Source organism: Alternaria postmessia (assembly GCF_024291825.1).
Source record: "Alternaria postmessia strain BMP 2775 chromosome Unknown scaffold_89, whole genome shotgun sequence".
NCBI classification, from domain to species: domain Eukaryota; kingdom Fungi; phylum Ascomycota; class Dothideomycetes; order Pleosporales; family Pleosporaceae; genus Alternaria; species Alternaria postmessia.
In genome coordinates, this window is record NW_026260162.1 from 60,055 (window position 1) to 79,284 (window position 19,230).

Genomic DNA, 19,230 nt, shown 5'->3' on the forward strand with positions numbered 1-19,230 from the left:
CAATCCCACCCAGCGCAAGCCGAACCCCGCAGTTTGGCCATAGCTCTGCTCAACGTCATAGGCTCATAAAGCTCCACCAAACCCCATCCGAACACTAGCCTACGAGCAATTGACGTCTTCAGGTGGGCTAAGCTATCTTTATTCCCACGTGTGCCGCCTTTAGAGGGGGCGAGTCCGTTGTAGTTTATAATCGATCTTCACACCCACTCATAGACGCCATGCGCTCTTTTGTAACAGCAACTCGATCACTCGGACGCCAACAAGCTTATAGAAGTCGCTTCCAGAAGAGGCCATTACCAGTAATTGTTTCGCGAGGATACGCCAACATGGGTCATTCAGTACCACCGGTATGTTTTGCCCTCAGCTGTGCGAGCATTGTGGATTGCGTAGGCGCTGACAGCTTGCACAGCTCAATGACAAGTCTCTCTTGAAGAGCCAGACATATGTCAACGGAGAATGGATAGATGCAAAGTCGGGCAAGACTTTCGAGGTCCATGGTATTTCTGTCTTTCAAACTCTTCAGAGACCGTCCCTCTAACTGGTAGCAGATCCTGCAACGGGCAAGCTCATTGGCACCATGCCCGAGATGGACCGCGCCGACACCGAAGCCGCCATCTCAGCAGCATCTGCCGCACTCCCTTCTTTCCGCAAACTTACCGGTCGCGAGCGCTCGCGCATGCTACGGAAATGGTATCAATTAATGATGGATAACGCGGAGGACCTGGCAAAGCTTATAACGTGGGAGAATGGAAAGCCCATGGCAGATGCTAAGGGCGAGGTCAACTACGCTGCGAGTTTCTACGAGTGGTTCGCGGAAGAGGCGCCACGCATGTATGGAGCCACCATCCCAGCCTCGGTTGCTGGTAATCGCGTGTTCACTATCAAAGAGCCCGTCGGTGTTGTAGGATTGATCACACCGTGAGTTCTGCACTCTGCCTTGGAGAAACATGGCTAACGATATCAGATGGAACTTCCCAGCAGCTATGATCACACGAAAGATTGGCCCAGCTCTAGCAGCTGGTTGCACTGTCGTTGCGAAGTCTCCTGGCGAGACACCTTTCACAGCAGCAGCTCTCGCCGAGCTTGCACACCGAGCAGGAATCCCTAAGGGTGTCGTCAACTTCGTCACAGCACTCAAGAACACACCAGAAGTTGGCGAGACCATCACATCAAGCAAAACCGTCAAAAAGGTCTCATTCACAGGATCAACCGGCGTCGGAAAGCTTCTGATGAAGCAGTCGTCGGACACGCTGAAGAAGCTTTCTTTTGAGCTTGGTGGAAACGCGCCTTTCATCGTCTTCGATGACGCCGACCTTGAGACAGCAGTAACCGGAGCTATCGCATCCAAGTTCCGTTCCTCGGGCCAAACATGTGTATGTGCCAACAGGATTTACGTCCAATCAGGTATCTACGATGAGTTCTGCACCAGGTTCACTGAGAAGGTCAAGAGCTTCAAGGTCGGTGGCGGTTATGAAGAGGGAATCACGCACGGCCCACTGATCCATGACCGCGCTGTCTCCAAGGTGGATGCTCACGTCCAGGATGCCGTCAAGAACGGCGCAAAGGTCTTGTTCGGAGGACAAAAGCTACCCGATCTTGGGGAGAACTTCTACCAACCGACAGTCCTCCGCGACATGACCAAGGACATGCAGCTCGCCAAAGACGAGACTTTTGGCCCTGTTGCTGGACTCTTCCCCTTCGATACCGAAGCCGATGTCGTTAGCCTCGCCAATGCGGCTGACGTGGGACTTGCAGGTTACTTCTTCAGCAAAGATATCCAGAGAGTTTATAGGGTGGCTGAAGCCCTCGAAGTTGGTATGGTTGGTGTCAACACCGGTCTTATCTCGGATGCAGCTGCACCTTTCGGAGGTGTCAAGGAGTCTGGATTTGGACGAGAAGGAAGTCACTTGGGTATCGAGGAATATGTTGTCACGAAGACGATTACCATGGGTGGAAATGGCCAGCCGTTGCAGGGCGAGTAGAAGATATCCACAGACGGCTTTGCGAGGTGGTTCAATAGAATCCATCACACCGAACGTCGTACATTACGTATGCGTGAATATGATAATTCTTACAATGAGGGTGGTGCTCAGGCTATGCAACATAGAAAGATCCCCATGAAGTTTATGAGGATGTTCCGAGAAAAGCCGCTAGCGTGTCATGTTCGTGATTTTGGAGTTTAGTCCAACGCGTATCCCAAGGTCTACACAGCAACGCGCATCTGTACTATCGTGCCCTTTTGCCATTTTGGCACCTGGCGAACAACTCTATTTCTGCCACTATCGCCATCCTACCAGAACGATGTGTTCCAAATAACCTTGACATGACTGAAAAGAGCCAATTGTGTCTTGGCATCGTGATCAGCAATCATTATCCACCGGTACCTCATCCGACAGAGCCCTAGAAGCGCTTGATGGCTTTCGATCGTCTAGTACTCATCGCCGCCGAGAGCACATTGATATATGTAGCACATTCATACACATTTACCACAACCAATCCAACGTCTACGTCAAAGGAGAGCCCGACGTGCAATAACAAAACCCTCGACTTGCGGCCCGCAATGGTAGCTCTGTTACTCCGATGTCTGGATTTATAAGTTTCGCAACTTGCCGCGCACGTGATAGACAGAAAACCGTGATGAGTATTGACAATCGAGAGCCACTTCGTTGACTTCAAGACATTCCAACATGGTACGATCAAGCGCTTGGCTTTTTCTACCTTTCTCAATTGTCTCATCGGCCAATCGCCTCCAGCAGTCGCCATGATGCGATGGCTCAAACACAGTAAGAGTTTGGGGACGGCAGTTTGAATGGAAACAAACATGTTGCACCAATGGTATCAGGAAATGGAGACATGGAGAGTGCGAAGGACGAGGTTGGATCATTGATTGCGGGTGCCGATGTAGAAGTTACTGAGGCAATCGCACACAATGTACCCTGTCTCGCGGTCTAGGAAAGTTCAAGAAGAGTGCTCCTGCCAATCGTTCCTTTGTGAAGGTAGCGATGCAAGGACGTCGCTCTACGTGCGCCAATATCAGAAATAGCGAAGCTTTCTTGGACACAACCTAGGAAGCTACTTCAGAGGCAATGCCAAAAATCTCGGAAACAACAGCACCACCGACATCACCGCATCCGGAATCCAGTGCTACCGAGAAAGAGGAGATGCAACAACACCTAGAGAAAGCCGACGAGAGTTTTGTCTCGTTTAACAAAGAAGAAGGGCCGGAGCACGTTATGTCTCATCAGCAGGCAGACGAGACTGCAGCTTTGTACGAAGCCACAACTTTACGAGAGACTGTAGCTGCACAAGAGATAGAAGACGATCATGCAGTCCAATCACCCATATCGGCATACGATGTTATCGATGAAGAGCCGGTACGAGTGGAGGTTCCCACCACATCGATTTCAGGTCTAATGGCTTTCAATGCACCACCAACACAAATAGAGGCTACCACAACATCGTGTTCAACCCCAACACCTCCCAATGCAATCCCGGTAACCTCGAACCAACCAACCCAACTCCTTGAAGGCCAGAGAGGTATCCGCCCTGGAGAACTGCTCACAAACAAGGATACAGAAGTCCATGCTGTAACATCAGCGTCACCCTCAGATCACACCTTGTCTATCTCTGCATACACGGCAGAACGAAATTCTTTAAAACATCAGCTTGTCGAAGACGAGAACGAAGAGCCAGTGGGCTATATTGATGAAAGATCAACAAAACGAACGCGATCCACGGACAGCCGTAAATCCATCGGCGATCGCAGTACACCAGTTCGTCGCTCATATCCCAGCACGTGGGACGGATACGAATGGGCGCTTGTCAATGAGAATATGAGGCATGGGCCGGATCAAGCCTTGGATCTTAATTCTGAAGATAGGCCAGCTCCATCGATCGTTGACCTGTCTATCATGGATCAGAAACCTATCATCAAGCAGGATCCTGATGAACTTCCGATGAATGCACTAGCTTCTTCACATTCAATCACTCTGACACCAACTCTGTCTGTCTCATCAATCATACGCCAGCCACCAACAGGACCAAATGCAGCAACAGAGCATGTTGACCTTTTTTCTCTCTGCATACCATGCACTGGGCCCAATAGGGCTCCCCTTCCAGCGTCGGAAAACGAGCTCAGCCTTTTAGCAGATATACAAAGGAAGGCAAGAAGGATATTGAGTGGCGAAAAGGATAGAGTTGACATTCGAAGCCGTATCCCAGCCTGGATGCGCAATGGTCTATCGGAAGAGCAGAAAAAAGGCATTGTTAAGATACAGAAAAAAATCAACACAATGCAAAAGAAGATCAGGGCTTCACAGTCGGAGAAAAAAGGTGGCAATGTGAAAGCGAAAGGTGCCAACACCGCCCCTACTAGGCCTACTCCAACACCTACCAAATACACATCTGCTTCGGTCATGCACTGGCAAACATTTCATGCGGTCGCACCAACGCCATCACAGGCACACCCTTTGGCACGTCAACAAACTCTTCTGCCCTTTGGTCTTGAACCTCTCGACTACGGCAATTTGTTCGGCCCGGCCTTAGTATATAGTGCACTAGAACAGGTCAACAACATGCTCGAAATGTTCGAGGCCAATGTAAGATGTTCTCTTTCCGGCCTCGACTTGATAAACCTACAAAAGAGCACCGGAAGAGTACAAAACCCACCTCCGCCGGGCTGCGCGTCCCTTTCACTTGCGAATCAACCTTATCCCAAACTGGTCGGTCCGTCTCTGGTACATCACGCGCTACAGGAGATAAACGAGATGATGAGATCTTTTGGGCTTCTTCAGCAGTTCGCCTTGTGTTGGAAAGATCTGCGACAGGTGCAGCATTAGGTCTTTGCCTTGTCTCCAGATTATCGTTGTGATGCTCTGGATCACACGGTGAGACAGACGTAGTATGGTTTCTTTTCCTGTACATTTATTATCATGCTTGTGCGCAAGCAGCTGCGCATGGATCCTCAGAGTACTTTAACATTCCATGTACTATTGTGTAAACTTCAGTCACGTGTGGTGATGAACTGAGCGTATCTAGCATTATCACTCCCAAATACATGCACTTCAACTTAGCGAAACCACGTGGAGTATCATAACTTCAAGGTCATCATTGAAAGTTGTTCATTTTCATGCCGGTGTACCCAGCACTATCGTTGGATACATACGTGAGGTCCTGAATGTAATACCCCGCGCCATAACCCTTATGCTAGAAAGAACCCAAAAACAAACCCTCTAGTACCTCTTACCCTCACGGAGGATGTCGCTGTACTCCTCGAGCGGGGATGGGGTAAGCTTCTTCTCAGCCCACAGGTTGGGGGTGAGGAAACCGTAGGTGTGTGCGACAGCTACGAAGGTAGCCTTCAGGGTGTTCTCAAGAGTCTTGGTTGAACCGGAAGAGGCAGTGTAGATGTCGGCGACACCAGCCAATTGCAAGAGACGCTTGACAGCGGGCGATGCGACAAGGCCGGTACCACGGGGAGCGGGAATGAGACGGACAGTGACGGAACCGCACTTTCCGCTCTCCTTGGTGGGGAGCGAGTGAGGCTCACCAAGGTTGGTACCCCAGTAACCTCTTCGGATGGGGACAACGGAGAGCTTGGCGATGATGATGGCGGCGCGGATGGCGGTAGCGACTTCCTTGGAGGTCTTGATACCAAGACCAATGTGGCCCTCGGAGTCACCGATGACGACGATAGCCTTGAAGCGGGTACGCTGACCGGCACGGGTCTGCTTCTGGACAGGCTTGATCTTCATGACCTCGTCCTTGAGCTTGGGGAGGAAGAAGTCGACGACCTGGTACTCCTTGATGGGGAGAGAGTGGAGGTAGCTGTCCGCTGTCAGTACGAATTCCTTGCCCAATCCCGCTTGAGAACGTACATCTCCTCCATGCTCTTGATCTTGCCGGCCTTTACGAGACGGCCGAGCTTGGTGACGGGCTGCCATTCCTTCTCCTGTGCCAATTGTCAATTTCCTGCTATTTGTCCCTCCACAGCCTTCATATGCGCACCTCAGTCTTTCCGCCACGGCGGCCACGGCCACGTCCGCGACCACGTCCACGGTCACCACCGCGGTCTCCACGAGAACCGAATCCGCCGCGAGCGGGGGCAGGAGCGTCAGCCATGATGTATGTTGGTGGGGTATACGGCTGCTGGATTTGCGATTAGCGACGGGCTTGAGAGTGAGAAGAGGTGGAAGAGCGTACGATTGAGAGTTCCTGGGAGTTAGTGCGTGCTGTTGTCGCGGTCGCACTTGCAACTTTCGATATTGAAATGCTCGCTTAGGTCGTGGATGTCACTAGCCGTATTGGGTTTGGCGCACCTACGCTACATGTGGATGAGTTGCAGGTGGTTCACCAATGACCACCACAACTACAAGGCGCAACCTCTGCAGAGTCCAGTTTGTATGCAGCTGTGCCTGTTTTCATCCTCGTGAGACCTTCTGCACAGAGATCTGACATGAGAAGTGCCTCTGACAAGTACTTGAAGCGACTGGATCACCTAAGGAGGCAAGATCGGTATGTCAATGGAGCGCAAACGTATCGCATTTCACAGGACATCTCAAGTGTGACTGCACCCAGTGCGCTCCTTGGTCACTAGACGGAAGATTGTCTTGCGCACCGACGCTGCCTATCGCGCTGTCCAAGCTGCTCGGAATGACGTGGCTGACTAAGGGCGCTTTGAGCGCGCATGACTCGTTCACATGCTCGAGGTACCAACGATATCACATGCACGAACACTTGTCTCCAACGCTTCGACAATAATTTCACGGGCCACGCTGCGAGATCGTGGTTCATTACAATGTCTATCTTCAATTCAGTCCTCGGCTCGTTCTCGCCTCCGCCGCGATTTAGAAAGTCGTTTGAAGACCCGCACGCGCGTGAACATGAGCTACCACTATACAACTCTCCGCCATCTCCGCGAATACCACCGCCTGTGACTTCGTCAGTACTATGGAACGCTCCAAGAACTAGCCTGTCTCCGCCTCCACGCGTTCCTGACGACCTGCTAGCTTTGCAGCGGCGAGCTAGATACCTCGAACAACAGCTGCAAGAGCTACTCGACGCACAAGCCGATGGTCTAATGGGTGGACGTGGCGCTGGAGATGCTACACCGGATGATCTTGTGTCGAACGGAAGCACTACACCAACTGTGAGCAGCGTCCGGTCGAGCGATCGAGGTGCGGAGAACGGTAACGGCCATAACGGAGCACGGAGGAAGAAAGTGGGGCTAAATGCAGCGAGACAAGGCATATCTAGACGGATAAGACAGCTTGCCAGCGTCAAGTCTGAGGAGCTTGATCTTTTAGACGAGGACCTGAGGAAGCTGCAAAGCACAGTAGAGAAGACCGACGGGTGGAGTCAGAAGCGCATACGGCTGGAAAAGAAGATCAGAGATATAGAGAACGAGGACGCTGGCGCAAAGGCACAGAGCTTACAGACGGAAGCCTCGAAGCTAGAGCAGGAGATTCGCCAGAAAGAAGAGGAACTATGGGCGCTCAAAAGACGACATCGAAAGGTCTTGGACGAACTGGCTGATACAGAGAACTCGGTGGAAGCGAAGTTGGCATCGTACAAGACATCGTTGTCACTGTTAGATCGTGAAGTTTCCAATTTCCTTGCGCGACCTCCAAACGCGGATCACGTTCCAATGTCATCATCACCGTTCCTTACACTACCTGCAAAACGGCGGACGCTCGACATGGCGCGCGAATTCTGGCAAGACGAGTACACAAGACTGGCTGAAAGGTGTGAGAAGGTTGATACAGATCGAGGTGCGCTTGACGAAGGTGCACTTTTGTGGGCAGATGTTATGAAGAGAGTCGAAGACTATGAAACAAGCCTACAGAACTCTATGCGATCAACGACACGGAAGAGCACCCCTGATCCCACCAGGCTTCTCGAGCAGATGGACGCAACCATTACCTACCTAGAGGAGAAGCTAGAGTTTGCTTCGTCGCGAAGTTGGAATTTGTTAGTTTGCGCCATTGGTGCCGAGCTCGAAGCTTTTACACAAGGCAGAAACATGTTAGAAGAGGCTCTTGGTTCGAAACGAAAGGGTAAAGAGCGAGCTACACAACCGCTGATAGACCATGATGGCTTTGAGACCAAACAACCAGAGGAGATGACAGGGTCTGCTATAAGGATTGGTCGTTCTCCGCCGAGACAACCTACGCCGCCCAAGCAGACGTATTTTGACTCCGAAGATGAGGATCCAGATCCTGAGCTTATGATTTCGCATCAGGATACCGATACTGACTGAGCTGGAAACGCGGTCCTTCCTCGGCGTATTTTTCGAGATTAGATATTCCTCCGAGTAGCCACACTCTGTGTAATTGTTGAATCATATCAAATCTACTCACTTGCTTATCAAATAGTGCGCACTTAACTCGAAGGAGCTTGTTTCTCATCAATGGTGCCCTATCTCTGCAAATATTGGATAGACCCAAAAGATGCATACTGCCATCTTCTCTAGTGGAGCAACAACGCAGAATGCTATATATGCTTTCAGAGTAAATCTCCATATACAAGCTACAACCTATGAAAGAAGAGCTTCTTCATGTGCGGAAGTCCGTCTTGATCTATCGATAAGAGTGGGGCGTTCGGAGATAATCCTATTACCGCGACTACTACAAAGCTCCCGCCCATTACGAGCATTGCTCTTATATCGCCTCGGCACATCTTGCGACATCTACAGAATAACGTTTTCGCAAACATGAGTTCGTCGCACGCCCCAACTAGTCCACCCGCCGAGGATGACCCAGCCAGAACCATTGTATACGATCCGAGCGACCCGTTCTGGCGAGAAACCGACGACGAGTATGATGACGACATGGACTTTGTACCTGCAGAAGAGGGCACCGACGATAACGATGAAGGTGAAGCTGATCTGAGCTTTCACGGTATACTTGGCTTTATGATACATAGTCTGTGATCTATCTACTAACATAATTGTAAGATGCCGCAGAACGATTGAGCAATCTCAGCGGAGTGGAGATCGCATTCGAATACACCGATGATAACGACGATGACGACGACGATGACGACGAAGATGAAGAGAACGGAGAGGACGACGAAGATGGAGACGAGAACGAGGAAGAGAACGACGATGCAGAGGAAGACGAGATGGACAACCCCCGCCAGCCAATTATGATTACGCGCGAGCAGATAATGCAGTTGCTTGGACACGCTGGATTGGGCCGCATATTCGCCACCGATTTCATTCCACGATCCGCGCTCCGGCGACGCAGACTCGATGAGGACGACGAAGACGAGGACGAAGACGATGGCTACGACCCTCTCGGTTCGACGAGGACCTCTGGAAGGAGGCGACGACCACGAGGCATAGATTTGTTTGAAAAGGTGCCTAGCGAGCAGGGTCAGGAATTGATGCAAGGGGGCAACTTCGGAACAAATCCTCGATCGCAAGACACACTTAAGCGAAAAAAGAAGTTAGCTTACAACATCATGCGACGAGAGTTAGGTATTGGTGGTGACGGTCGCCAGAAGAATTCCACGAGATTGTTGAGGCAAGAAATGATACCAGAATCAGTGGCCGACACAATCATTCACTACAATGCGCGATGCTATTCAGGACAGTTTTCAGACGATGGCAACTTCTTCTTTTCATGCGCTCAGGATTTCAAAGTACGCATGTATGACACATCGAATCCATACGATTGGAAGTACTACAAGGCAAGCAGCAATCTCGAACTCGAAGCTCCGCAAAGCTAATATATTGCAGACTGTAAGGTATGATGGTGGTCAATGGACGATTACGGATGCATCATTAAGTCCAGACAATCGCTTTCTGGCATACAGCTCCATTAGGAGTATTGTCGCACTAGCACACACCGACCCTGACAACGATTCTGAACCACACTATCTTGATTTTGCAGACCTCGGTCGGCCTACCCCACGTGGGTATCGCGGATATTTTGGTGTAAGATGTGTTTATCAACATTTGAGACTGTGGCTGACCCATCCAGATCTGGTCGATAAGATTCTCTGGCGATGGTCGCGAAATTGTAGCAGGAACGGGAGACAGTTCTGTTTATGTATACGACATTGAACGTCGTCAGTCAGTGCTACGCATACCAGGTCATCAAGATGATGTGAATGCAGTCTGCTTCGGCGACACTCAATCGCCACATATTCTTTACTCTGGCTCCGACGACACAACGCTCAAGGTCTGGGATCGAAGAAGTATGGGTGACGGTCGCGAAGCCGGTGTTTTTCTGGGACACACTGAGGGCTTGACATATGTCGACAGCAAGGGAGATGGACGATACGTGCTTAGTAACGGCAAAGATCAGACTGCTAAGCTGTGGGATCTGAGGAAGATGATGTCAAAGGAGAAGGCAGACGGCATTGATCCCAATGCATACACCAACCGCTTCGAGTACCGATCCAACGCATACGACTTTGATGAGTACCGTCCGCATCCACATGACTGCTCACTTGTTACGTTCCGCGGGCACAAGGTGTTGAAGACGCTTATTCGATGTCACTTTTCGCCTCCTGGTAGCACAGATTCGCGATATGTTTACTCTGGCAGCTACGACGGCTCGGTCTACATCTGGAACATGGATGCGACAATTGCTGGCAAGGTCGATGTTCTCAAGGCAACCAGGAACTCACGACCACGCGACCCAGATCTTCTTGCTGGAATGTACGAGCACTGGGGTAGAAACGAGGGCAGATGGCAGACGTGTGTTCGTGACGCGAGTTGGCATCCCAACGCGCCTATGATTGCTGGTAAGTATTTGTACACTCCTAGTTTTGGTGCATATGTTAACTTTTACTAGCAACCTCATGGAACGGCTGGGGTACCTCACAGGGAACTTGCACAGTCCACACTTGGAACGATGGCCTTGAAGAAGATGAAGCAGAGCCTAAGATTGGGAGGCGGGTCAATGCACAACTGCAGCATGATGAACGGCTTTACACGAGTCCTGAAGGCAGGGCGAGACGACACCCCATGTGGTATGAAGACATGATGAATGAGGAGTGAAAGCTCCTGCATCGCTGACCATTCTAGAATTCCGATGGATGGGTGAATACAAGTGCTGCATATAGGGATTTGGTGAGAAGTTGGGAATGCAATCGGATGTTCACAGGGACTTCCGATCTTGCTCAACATCGCTGTCACAGCGTTACAAGCACCGCGTTATCGTTCTACTCCACATACACCGTTCACACCACAACACACAGTTCGTAGACCAAATCAAGATGAATCCTGTGCATGCCTAAATTTGGATATAATCAAACTCCCGCTGGCCCAACCCCATACTGTACAGCCGTTTTGAGTATGCCATATTTCCTCTATGGAGCCCACAAAGCGAAGGCCGGTCTGTTCACCTCCAATGCCCCTAATACAAGATGATATGATGAACGGACCGGTGTCGTGGTCGAAGATGCAAAGGGAAGAGAATCAATGGTTGTGGCGTAGTAGCGTCTACGAGCCGCCGACGAGGATGTTGTTTACGGGAATGTGGACGAGCTTGACAACGTAGCCAATGACTCCTGTGATACGTTAGTTGCATGGACTTTGGGCGTGCATGCGACGTATCACTGACCCATGATCAAGAAACCGATGCCGACTGCTTGCGATATCCTGATGAACTCCTTCTTGTCGGGCTCTGTAGTCATGTTAGGCGTGGCAAGACCGGAATAGAGAGGCGATCGTACTTGTGCAGCGGTTCATGAACAGAGTGCCCTCCTTGAGGAACTCAGCGGGCATACTGCGCAGACGTTAGCCATCGCTCCCTCATCGTGCGATTCCAGTGTGGCTTACTCAGCGAACTCCTTGACGTTCTCCATGGCGACTGGTGTGCGGGTGGTGATAGGTGGGGGGTGACTTGAAAGGGTGGTGAGTTGAGTTGTGTTGGAGAAGTATCGCGGGCTGGACAAGTCGCGGACTCAGGGTAGCAGCTGCCAAATTACCAGACGGACGGCAATCTGGCCTTGCGGAGAAACCCGACAGGGGTAGGTGTTCTGCCAAGCACGCTAACTTTCACGCTAACTGCGAGCTATCGCATCCGCGTCCTCGATTGTCGCTCACCCTCACTCGTGCTCGCGCCGACAAGTCGTCTCTACCCGCTTCCCCAGGTTTGTCACCGAACGCAGTTACTCACTACGCAACAGACCGGCCAACGAGACGTGCGAGCGCAATCCGCTTTCGCTTCGACAAACACGCAGAGTCAAGGGTGGAAAGGGATCGTGTTTGGCATCTGCATCGAGTTGTCCTCGTTGCTCTCCATTTCTTCTTATTACTGGTAGCGCACGATTCAGCGCCTCATCAATTCGAAGGGACATTGTATACAGCAACTTCGCTTCGCGCAAACTGTACTGGAAGCTAGCAAAAGCGAGCGCAGGAGGCAGGCTGAGGCTTCACACACACACATCTCTCACACCACATCCTGTACCTTTCACATCTCCGCATCTGCCAGGGGCGATCGGACTATCCCGTCTTGCACTGAGCTGTCTTTCTGGACCTTGTCACCACGCGCCGACAGCGGCACTGTACGTATGGCCTTACTCTACGCTGTTTGTCTTTTCTCTCGACATCGCATTGCAACGGACTGCAAGTCCACACTTTCTTTTGCAACACCCTCTATCTCATCATGCTGATTTGTATGCCAATCACAGAGTTGCGTGTACTTTGGCTATTGATACTAGCACATCAAGTACCTAAGAGCGAATCTAAGAAAGAATACCGGAACAAACCTCATCGCTTACTGCAGTTGACTTAACATACCACAGCAGATATGGCTGACGACGACAACTTCGATATCGACATCTACGGCGATGACTCCTACCAAGACTCGAGCGTGCAGCAAGACACTACCATAACCGACTCCAACACCCCGAACACAGAGGCGAATGCTGCGACATCGAACCACGTACCGGATACTACCAAGACCGAGAACGGCGATCAATCGACCAAAGAGTCTACAGACGAGACGACAAACGGCGAGGGTCATCATGACCAGAGTACCCAACAGATCGCATCCACAGGAGGCTCGGCTGGCCTTGACGTTCACAAACAAGCACCTCAGCAACAGGGTACAAAGCGCAAGCAGGGCGAAGACGATGATCGCCCAACTGACCCCGGCGCCACTGCAGCTCTTATGATCAACGATGTAAATTGGTGGATTAGTGAAGAAGACATTCGCGGATGGGCCAACCAGAGCGGTTGTGAAGATGAGCTTGTTGAGGTAACCTTCAATGAGCACAAAGTCAATGGCAAGAGTAAAGGGTTAGTTGCACTTGATGCTTCGAGGCACAATATGCTAACCAACTTTTGAAGTCAAGTTTTCACTCTTTTGAACTCACCACAGGCAGCTACTGCTCTGAAACACCAAATCGAGAACCTCTTCAGAGACCAAGCCCACACGAAGAAGCCGACCGCCATCTTCAGTCCTCCGCATGTCAACCCATTCAAGACACTGCCAAAGGATGTTCCCGCGCGAGACAAGGGTCGGAACGACCGCGCTACCTCTGGAAACTACGGCAATCAAGGTGGCTACAACAACAGAGGTGGATATAACAACAACCGTGGCAATTTCAACAGGGGCGGCATGGGTTACCAAAACAACCGCAACTTTTCTCCTGCTGGTGGAAACATGGGTGGCAACATGGGAGGCTACGGTGCCCAAGCGCCGATGAACAACTTCGGTAACCCCATGGGCGGCATGAACAACTTCGGTGGCGGCTTCAATCGCGGCGGCATGATGGGCGGTAATATGCGTGGTGGTATGGGCAACCGTGGCCGTGGCGGCAATATGGGTATGAATCCTATGGGCACAAACCCCATGGGCGGCATGAACATGCCCATGGGTGGCAACATGATGGGCATGGGAGCCAACATGATGGGTATGGGTGGTGGTAACATGGGCATGATGGGAGGAATGGGTACGTCGAGAAATTTTCATACTCCGACTAGTGACTTACCCCCATCCTTTTAATTCCCCAATGGGACGATTACTAACAGCGAGGCTATAGGAGGCGGCTTTGGTGGCAACCCAGGATTTAACCCAGGATTCTTCCAAGGCAACCAAGGCGGCAACGATGGCAGCTGGCAAAACCCTCACGGCGCGAAGAGGCCTCGTCCTGAGTAGGGTTCAGATTCGGAGCATGCGAATCACGTACCGACGCGCCTATGCATGCTGCCGCTTCCAGGAGATCCATTCTCGACAGCAGAGCAAGCAGATTATGAATGCAAGTTGACGCAACGCCGTCTCGACGCGCTTGAGTGCAAACATCTACGGAGTCTGCATGGTCGTGCTCTTGGAGACAAGATGTCTAATGCGGCCCTAGACTGGATGATAGAGGGCACCTTTTTGACTGCAGTTCAAGCCTTCTATGCGACACGCTGTGGGCTGATGACCCACTTGGTATTTGGTCCTTCTTTTCTCGGCGTTTTAAGGGCAACGGGGCAACTTCCAACAATCAATATCTCTTCTTCACTTGTCTTATTAGCTTTTTCTCTTGTTTTGTTGAAGGGAATAGTATATCCTCTCGGAATTTGTAAGCCTCCATTTTGTTGGTACATCCTTGTTTTGGATGTTTCACACGAGTATGTTTAGCTCAGGAGTTTTGCGGTTCCATTTGGTACATGGAGAAACATGCGCTCGCATTTTTATTATACTGGTTGCAACCCAAGTACTTTGCCCGAGATCCGGCGCTATCATGTCGTGTTTTTACCGAACTGTTTTGGGCACGGAACACTTGTATTATTGTATCTGGAAGATGGTGTGTCTTGGGCGTTCGCATGTGAGCAATAATTTCATGACAAGTGGAAGAGACAAGGTGTGATCACCATCTGAAGTATTTTAGTCTTTGGTGGAAAAATACCATTGCCCTGGGTAATTTGGAGATTAGGCCCGCGGGGACCTGCATATGAAATCGGGCTGGGGTCTACAATATAGATCGAACGAGATGGCACACTAATCATGATGACGGCCAATCACACTTGCCATTAAAACAAACCCGTTGTTTTCTAGATGTCTTCCATGCTTCCGCTTCCACCTTGGGAACCGGGTAAGCAGGAGAGTTTGCAATTAAACTAGATTAGCAAGGAAGCTTGATGGTCACGCTAGCCGGAAGGTACCGCATCCTGGGGTAACAGTTCATTAATATGTGAGGATTATAGAGAAATGACGAGGGGATAGTGGATGAGGCTATATGGAAGATCTCCGTACCGAGGTGAAGGAACCTGGCTGATGGTCGACATTGTATATCTCTCTCCATCTCCTGAGGCGAAGGTCACGCAGAACGCTCAACAGTCGCAATGAAGATTTCCTATGCAAGTGCAGCAGTGCTGCTAAACAGTACCTTCGCTGTTGCTCAATGTTCGTTGCTCCATGATTCCAATACTATGGCGACAGCTAACACGATGAAGCGACGAATGGCACCGGTGTAAAATGTCCTTCAACTTCAAAGTTCTCTGCCATTTCGGCTGGTGCCTTCTTCGAAAAGTTGAACCCAGGCTGGAATGTTGGTAACACGCTTGACGCTGTAGAAACCGAAGGCAGTTGGAACAATCCGCCAGTCGTCGGCAGCACCTTTGACGATGCGAAAAGAGCTGGCTTTAAGAGCATTCGGCTACCCGTAACCTGGGCGTACCACTTCACTTCTCAATCACCAGACTGGACCGTGGATCCCGTATGGCTGCAACGTGTATCGGATGTTGTGGACATGATCACAGACCGAGGGCTGTATGCGATTGTTAATGTTCATCACGATTCCTGGACTTGGGCCGATCTTACGCAATCCAGCACGAACGTAACGGCTGTTGAAGAAAGGCTTGGAAAGCTTTGGAAGCAAATTGGAACCAAACTGGCTTGCAAGAGCGAGAAGGTCGCTTTTGAAACGATCAACGAGATCCCTGGGACTACCGCTGAACATGGCGCTGTCATTAACCGCCTGAACGATATCTTCCTTCAGGCTATTAATGATGCGGGAGGCCACAACCCAAAGCGCGTTGTTACTCTCGTTGGTGCTGGAGAAGATGGACTGAAAACGATACAGTGGTTCAAGAAGCCTGACCCCAAGTTCAAGAATCCATGGGGCATCCAGTATCATTACTATTCGCCTTGTAAGTGCCCTTCACTCATTCGAAGTTCATCAGAACTGACCCAAGAGAAGATGACTTTGTTTTCCAAGCTTGGGGAAAGACCACATGGGGCTCCGACGCCGACAAAGCTGCCCTCGAAGCTGATATCGCCGCTGTCCGTGGAAACTTCTCTGACATCCCACTCGTAATTGGCGAATGGGCAGTATCACCTGTCGCCACCGAGACAGCAGCACGCTGGCGATACTTCGATTTCTTTCTCCGCACAGCAGCGAAATACAACACCACAACTGTTCTCTGGGACAACGGAGCCGATTTTCTGGACCGCGCAACACATCTCTGGCGCGACGAGGTAGCTCTGGATATCTACCGTAACGCAGTAAAAGGCATTGCAAACGCGCTACCAGAAAGCACAACCGATGGCTCTGCAACAACACAATCGAGTTCCGCATACGTCTACCACCGCAAGAACGAAACAGTAGGGGACGTTACGCTAGGCTTCGCTTTCAACGGAAACACACTTAGCAAGATCAGCAGAGGAAGCAAACAATTAGCCAAAGGCAAGGACTACAGCGTCTCGGGCGAGAAGATTACGTTTGCAGCATCATATCTCAAGACGATACTCACTCCCACTTCGCCAACCGGTACCCTAGCAAACTTGACCCTAACGTTCAATCGCGGCGCCGCTCTTCAAGTCAACGTTCTCCAATACACCACACCGACCCTCTCTAACACCTCCGGTCCCTTGCCAGCAGCGGGCCAGGACTTACTTGTCCCAATCACGTGGTCGGGGCAGAATAGGCCTGCGGCTGTTAAGGCTGTCAAAGCCGATGGAACATATCTGGTGGACGATTGGACACAGTACCTAGGGCCGTTGCAGCAGGGACGCATGACTTATGATGGTCAGTGGAACTGGGATGCAGGACATGTTGTTATCAAGGCGGCAGCTCTAGATGCTGTGAGGGCAGCGAGCATAGACACTACATTTACCATTGAGTTCTATCCTAGAGAACCAGGAAATGCGGTAGAGTATACAGTTACTGTATAAGAGGGCTGTAGATGTGTTACAGTCGAGATAGTCATAGTGCAAATGAGCTGGACAGGTTATACGGGAAACCAAACGTGCCTTCATGATATAGTGGGTTCGTCTTGCATCGATTCCAATGCCGTTACGTTAGGATATGTACATAAGTTCGATAGGCCATCATTATAACAACATGATCCAATTCAAGCAACAGCGCTAGATACCTGAATGGTAGTCTCATCCCGGAAACGACCGCCGCCAATAAAGGTATGGATAGACAAGGGTGCTGATCCATAGACAGTCACGCCGCTATCAAGAGTCTGTTGGACGTTGAGGGCTACGAGTGTTAGCTTTTGTCACCAAAGTAATTCAGATTCAGATTTGAACTTACTTGCTCCGTCATAGGAAAAGTCGAACGCGGCACGGTCGCACCTATGGGCAACAGGAAGCTCAGCGTTGGGTGCTTCAACACAGCTGCTCCTCAGCTTGTGGTCTTCGTCGTATTCGTCTGATGTGAACTCCGCGTAGAGGTACAGTTGCTCAATGTCGGGGCCGAGTGTCATTTGGACGAACCACTGACCCTTGTTTTCGGTACGGGGGAGTACGGCGGCGGAGGTGGTAGCCACGAGAGCGAGGAGGACGGTAGAGAACTGCATCTTGGTGGAAACGATAATGATGGATATTGAATGATACTAGATTAGAAGGGAATGGATTGGAAGCAGTGGATGCTGGTGATGGTATTCTGCCTGAAGAATGTATGGGATTATATACATAACAGGACCTATGTAGTTGCTGAGCACTATAGTGGTGCCTGTCTCTCGTGATAACGGATCCGATAATACTATTGCCATAAAAAGCATTGGAATTTTACCTCGTAACGCGAGATTCATCCTAAACCAGCGGTGTGGAGTTACCTACGTTGTTCGCACTGATCGGCTGAGTGCTGATGTACCATGAAGGAACCCTGAATTTCCAATATCCTGCTGGAGCATTTACGAGTATCCCTGTGTTGATTCCCCCTTAGTAGGCGTTAGCTACTTTATTTTTAGAGTTGCATTAGCTCCCGGCGGAAGGGGCGGTACCTGATTGGGACAACGTCCTTCATCTAAACCAAGAATTCTTTTGGTAAGTACTGTACTTCAACGCTCGAAGCTCTGGAACATGTAGCAATCACAACTAAATACTGTTCCTCTCTTTTATTTCCCATATGTTGCTTTTCTGTATGGCCTAATACTTACTGATCTCGGTGAGGTAGGAGTCCAGGCCCCTTCATCCACCGGGTGAATCGCTTATGAGCATGAGAGAGAAAGTGAGGAAAATCTCCGAGCTACCATAGTCTACGGCGCCGCCATACCTGAACAAGCTTTTCAGGCCGAGAACACGATATTTAGTATAGTAAGGTATGGTTGTAAAGCATATTGGGAACACACATGCGCCGAAAAGGACTATGCTACGCTCACTGGAAGACAATACTACTAACGGACACTACGCCAGAACGACCTGACCACTACTGCCGAGCGGGACTATTAATGGGCCATCTCATAATACTGCCGCGACACTATACTCGCGTATTAACCCTTTCCTTTTTCGACAATTATCGACCTCCACATCAGCATTGGACTTATGGTGATAGAAGGTTCCTAACACGACCGCCAAGGCGTTTGTCAGGTTCACAAGCGAAGGACCGGATAAGATACCTAGCCCAAAGACATAGTGCCTTTGTTAGGTATTGAGCTTTGAATTTGTGGATAGCTGATCTCGACTGATGGAAGTAGCATCGTAGCTGTACAGCCAAGAATAAGGGCAAGACTATAACTAACAATTGCGTTGGCATGTTGGTAATATGTCCATCGTTCTGGCTCCTGAAGAGCGGTCATCTGGTGGTTTTGTGTAACAGTTGTGGCTGTTCGACGATGAGTATGTATTGTGATGCAGCTACGTCGTCGTCAGGCACCTTCTAACAACAGAAAGGCTGGCTCTAGCCTTACCGACTGATACCCGTTGTATTCTTGTGTATCTTCCTGTTCATGGTAAGAGTTCCAACTTATGCATAGGCTATCACCATGTCTGCTGTATCTACTCAGTTTATCTTGTAACCACTCTTCACTCTTCTGCACCAGCAATCTCTCTCCAG

At 50.4% G+C, this 19,230-nt stretch overlaps 9 protein-coding genes across 9 annotated transcripts; 6 read left to right on the plus strand and 3 right to left on the minus strand.

Moving 5' to 3' along the window:
- Positions 1–326: 326 nt before the first annotated feature.
- On the plus strand, positions 327–1,982 carry J4E82_009382 (uncharacterized protein; the record flags this gene model as incomplete). Its single annotated transcript, XM_051735607.1, has 4 exons — positions 327–347; positions 410–497; positions 549–918; positions 965–1,982. The coding sequence occupies 4 exons, from the start codon at positions 327–329 to the stop codon at positions 1,980–1,982; spliced, it is 1,497 nt and encodes a 498-aa protein (XP_051584633.1).
- A 1,104-nt stretch (positions 1,983–3,086) lies between these two features.
- Positions 3,087–4,838, plus strand: J4E82_009383 (uncharacterized protein; the record flags this gene model as incomplete). The annotated part of the gene is made up of 1 exon (XM_051735608.1): positions 3,087–4,838. One exon carries the CDS (start codon positions 3,087–3,089, stop codon positions 4,836–4,838), a length of 1,752 nt encoding a protein of 583 aa, XP_051584634.1.
- A 393-nt stretch (positions 4,839–5,231) lies between these two features.
- Positions 5,232–6,120, minus strand: RPS2 (40S ribosomal protein; the record flags this gene model as incomplete). The annotated part of the gene is made up of 3 exons (XM_051735609.1): positions 5,232–5,826; positions 5,877–5,950; positions 6,007–6,120. The coding sequence occupies 3 exons, from the start codon at positions 6,118–6,120 to the stop codon at positions 5,232–5,234; spliced, it is 783 nt and encodes a 260-aa protein (XP_051584635.1).
- Positions 6,121–6,796: 676 nt separating this feature from the next.
- Positions 6,797–8,257, plus strand: J4E82_009385 (uncharacterized protein; the record flags this gene model as incomplete). The annotated part of the gene is made up of 1 exon (XM_051735610.1): positions 6,797–8,257. One exon carries the CDS (start codon positions 6,797–6,799, stop codon positions 8,255–8,257), a length of 1,461 nt encoding a protein of 486 aa, XP_051584636.1.
- A 453-nt stretch (positions 8,258–8,710) lies between these two features.
- Positions 8,711–11,008, plus strand: J4E82_009386 (uncharacterized protein; the record flags this gene model as incomplete). Its single annotated transcript, XM_051735611.1, has 4 exons — positions 8,711–8,897; positions 8,963–9,642; positions 9,984–10,752; positions 10,803–11,008. 4 exons carry the CDS (start codon positions 8,711–8,713, stop codon positions 11,006–11,008), a joined length of 1,842 nt encoding a protein of 613 aa, XP_051584637.1.
- A 444-nt stretch (positions 11,009–11,452) lies between these two features.
- Positions 11,453–11,817, minus strand: J4E82_009387 (uncharacterized protein; the record flags this gene model as incomplete). Its single annotated transcript, XM_051735612.1, has 4 exons — positions 11,453–11,520; positions 11,574–11,636; positions 11,686–11,738; positions 11,792–11,817. The coding sequence occupies 4 exons, from the start codon at positions 11,815–11,817 to the stop codon at positions 11,453–11,455; spliced, it is 210 nt and encodes a 69-aa protein (XP_051584638.1).
- A 947-nt stretch (positions 11,818–12,764) lies between these two features.
- On the plus strand, positions 12,765–14,117 carry J4E82_009388 (uncharacterized protein; the record flags this gene model as incomplete). Its single annotated transcript, XM_051735613.1, has 3 exons — positions 12,765–13,255; positions 13,307–13,911; positions 14,002–14,117. 3 exons carry the CDS (start codon positions 12,765–12,767, stop codon positions 14,115–14,117), a joined length of 1,212 nt encoding a protein of 403 aa, XP_051584639.1.
- A 1,172-nt stretch (positions 14,118–15,289) lies between these two features.
- Positions 15,290–17,120, plus strand: J4E82_009389 (uncharacterized protein; the record flags this gene model as incomplete). Its single annotated transcript, XM_051735614.1, has 3 exons — positions 15,290–15,350; positions 15,401–16,096; positions 16,147–17,120. 3 exons carry the CDS (start codon positions 15,290–15,292, stop codon positions 17,118–17,120), a joined length of 1,731 nt encoding a protein of 576 aa, XP_051584640.1.
- Positions 17,121–17,299: 179 nt separating this feature from the next.
- On the minus strand, positions 17,300–17,752 carry J4E82_009390 (uncharacterized protein; the record flags this gene model as incomplete). The annotated part of the gene is made up of 2 exons (XM_051735615.1): positions 17,300–17,433; positions 17,488–17,752. The coding sequence occupies 2 exons, from the start codon at positions 17,750–17,752 to the stop codon at positions 17,300–17,302; spliced, it is 399 nt and encodes a 132-aa protein (XP_051584641.1).
- Positions 17,753–19,230: the final 1,478 nt, after the last annotated feature.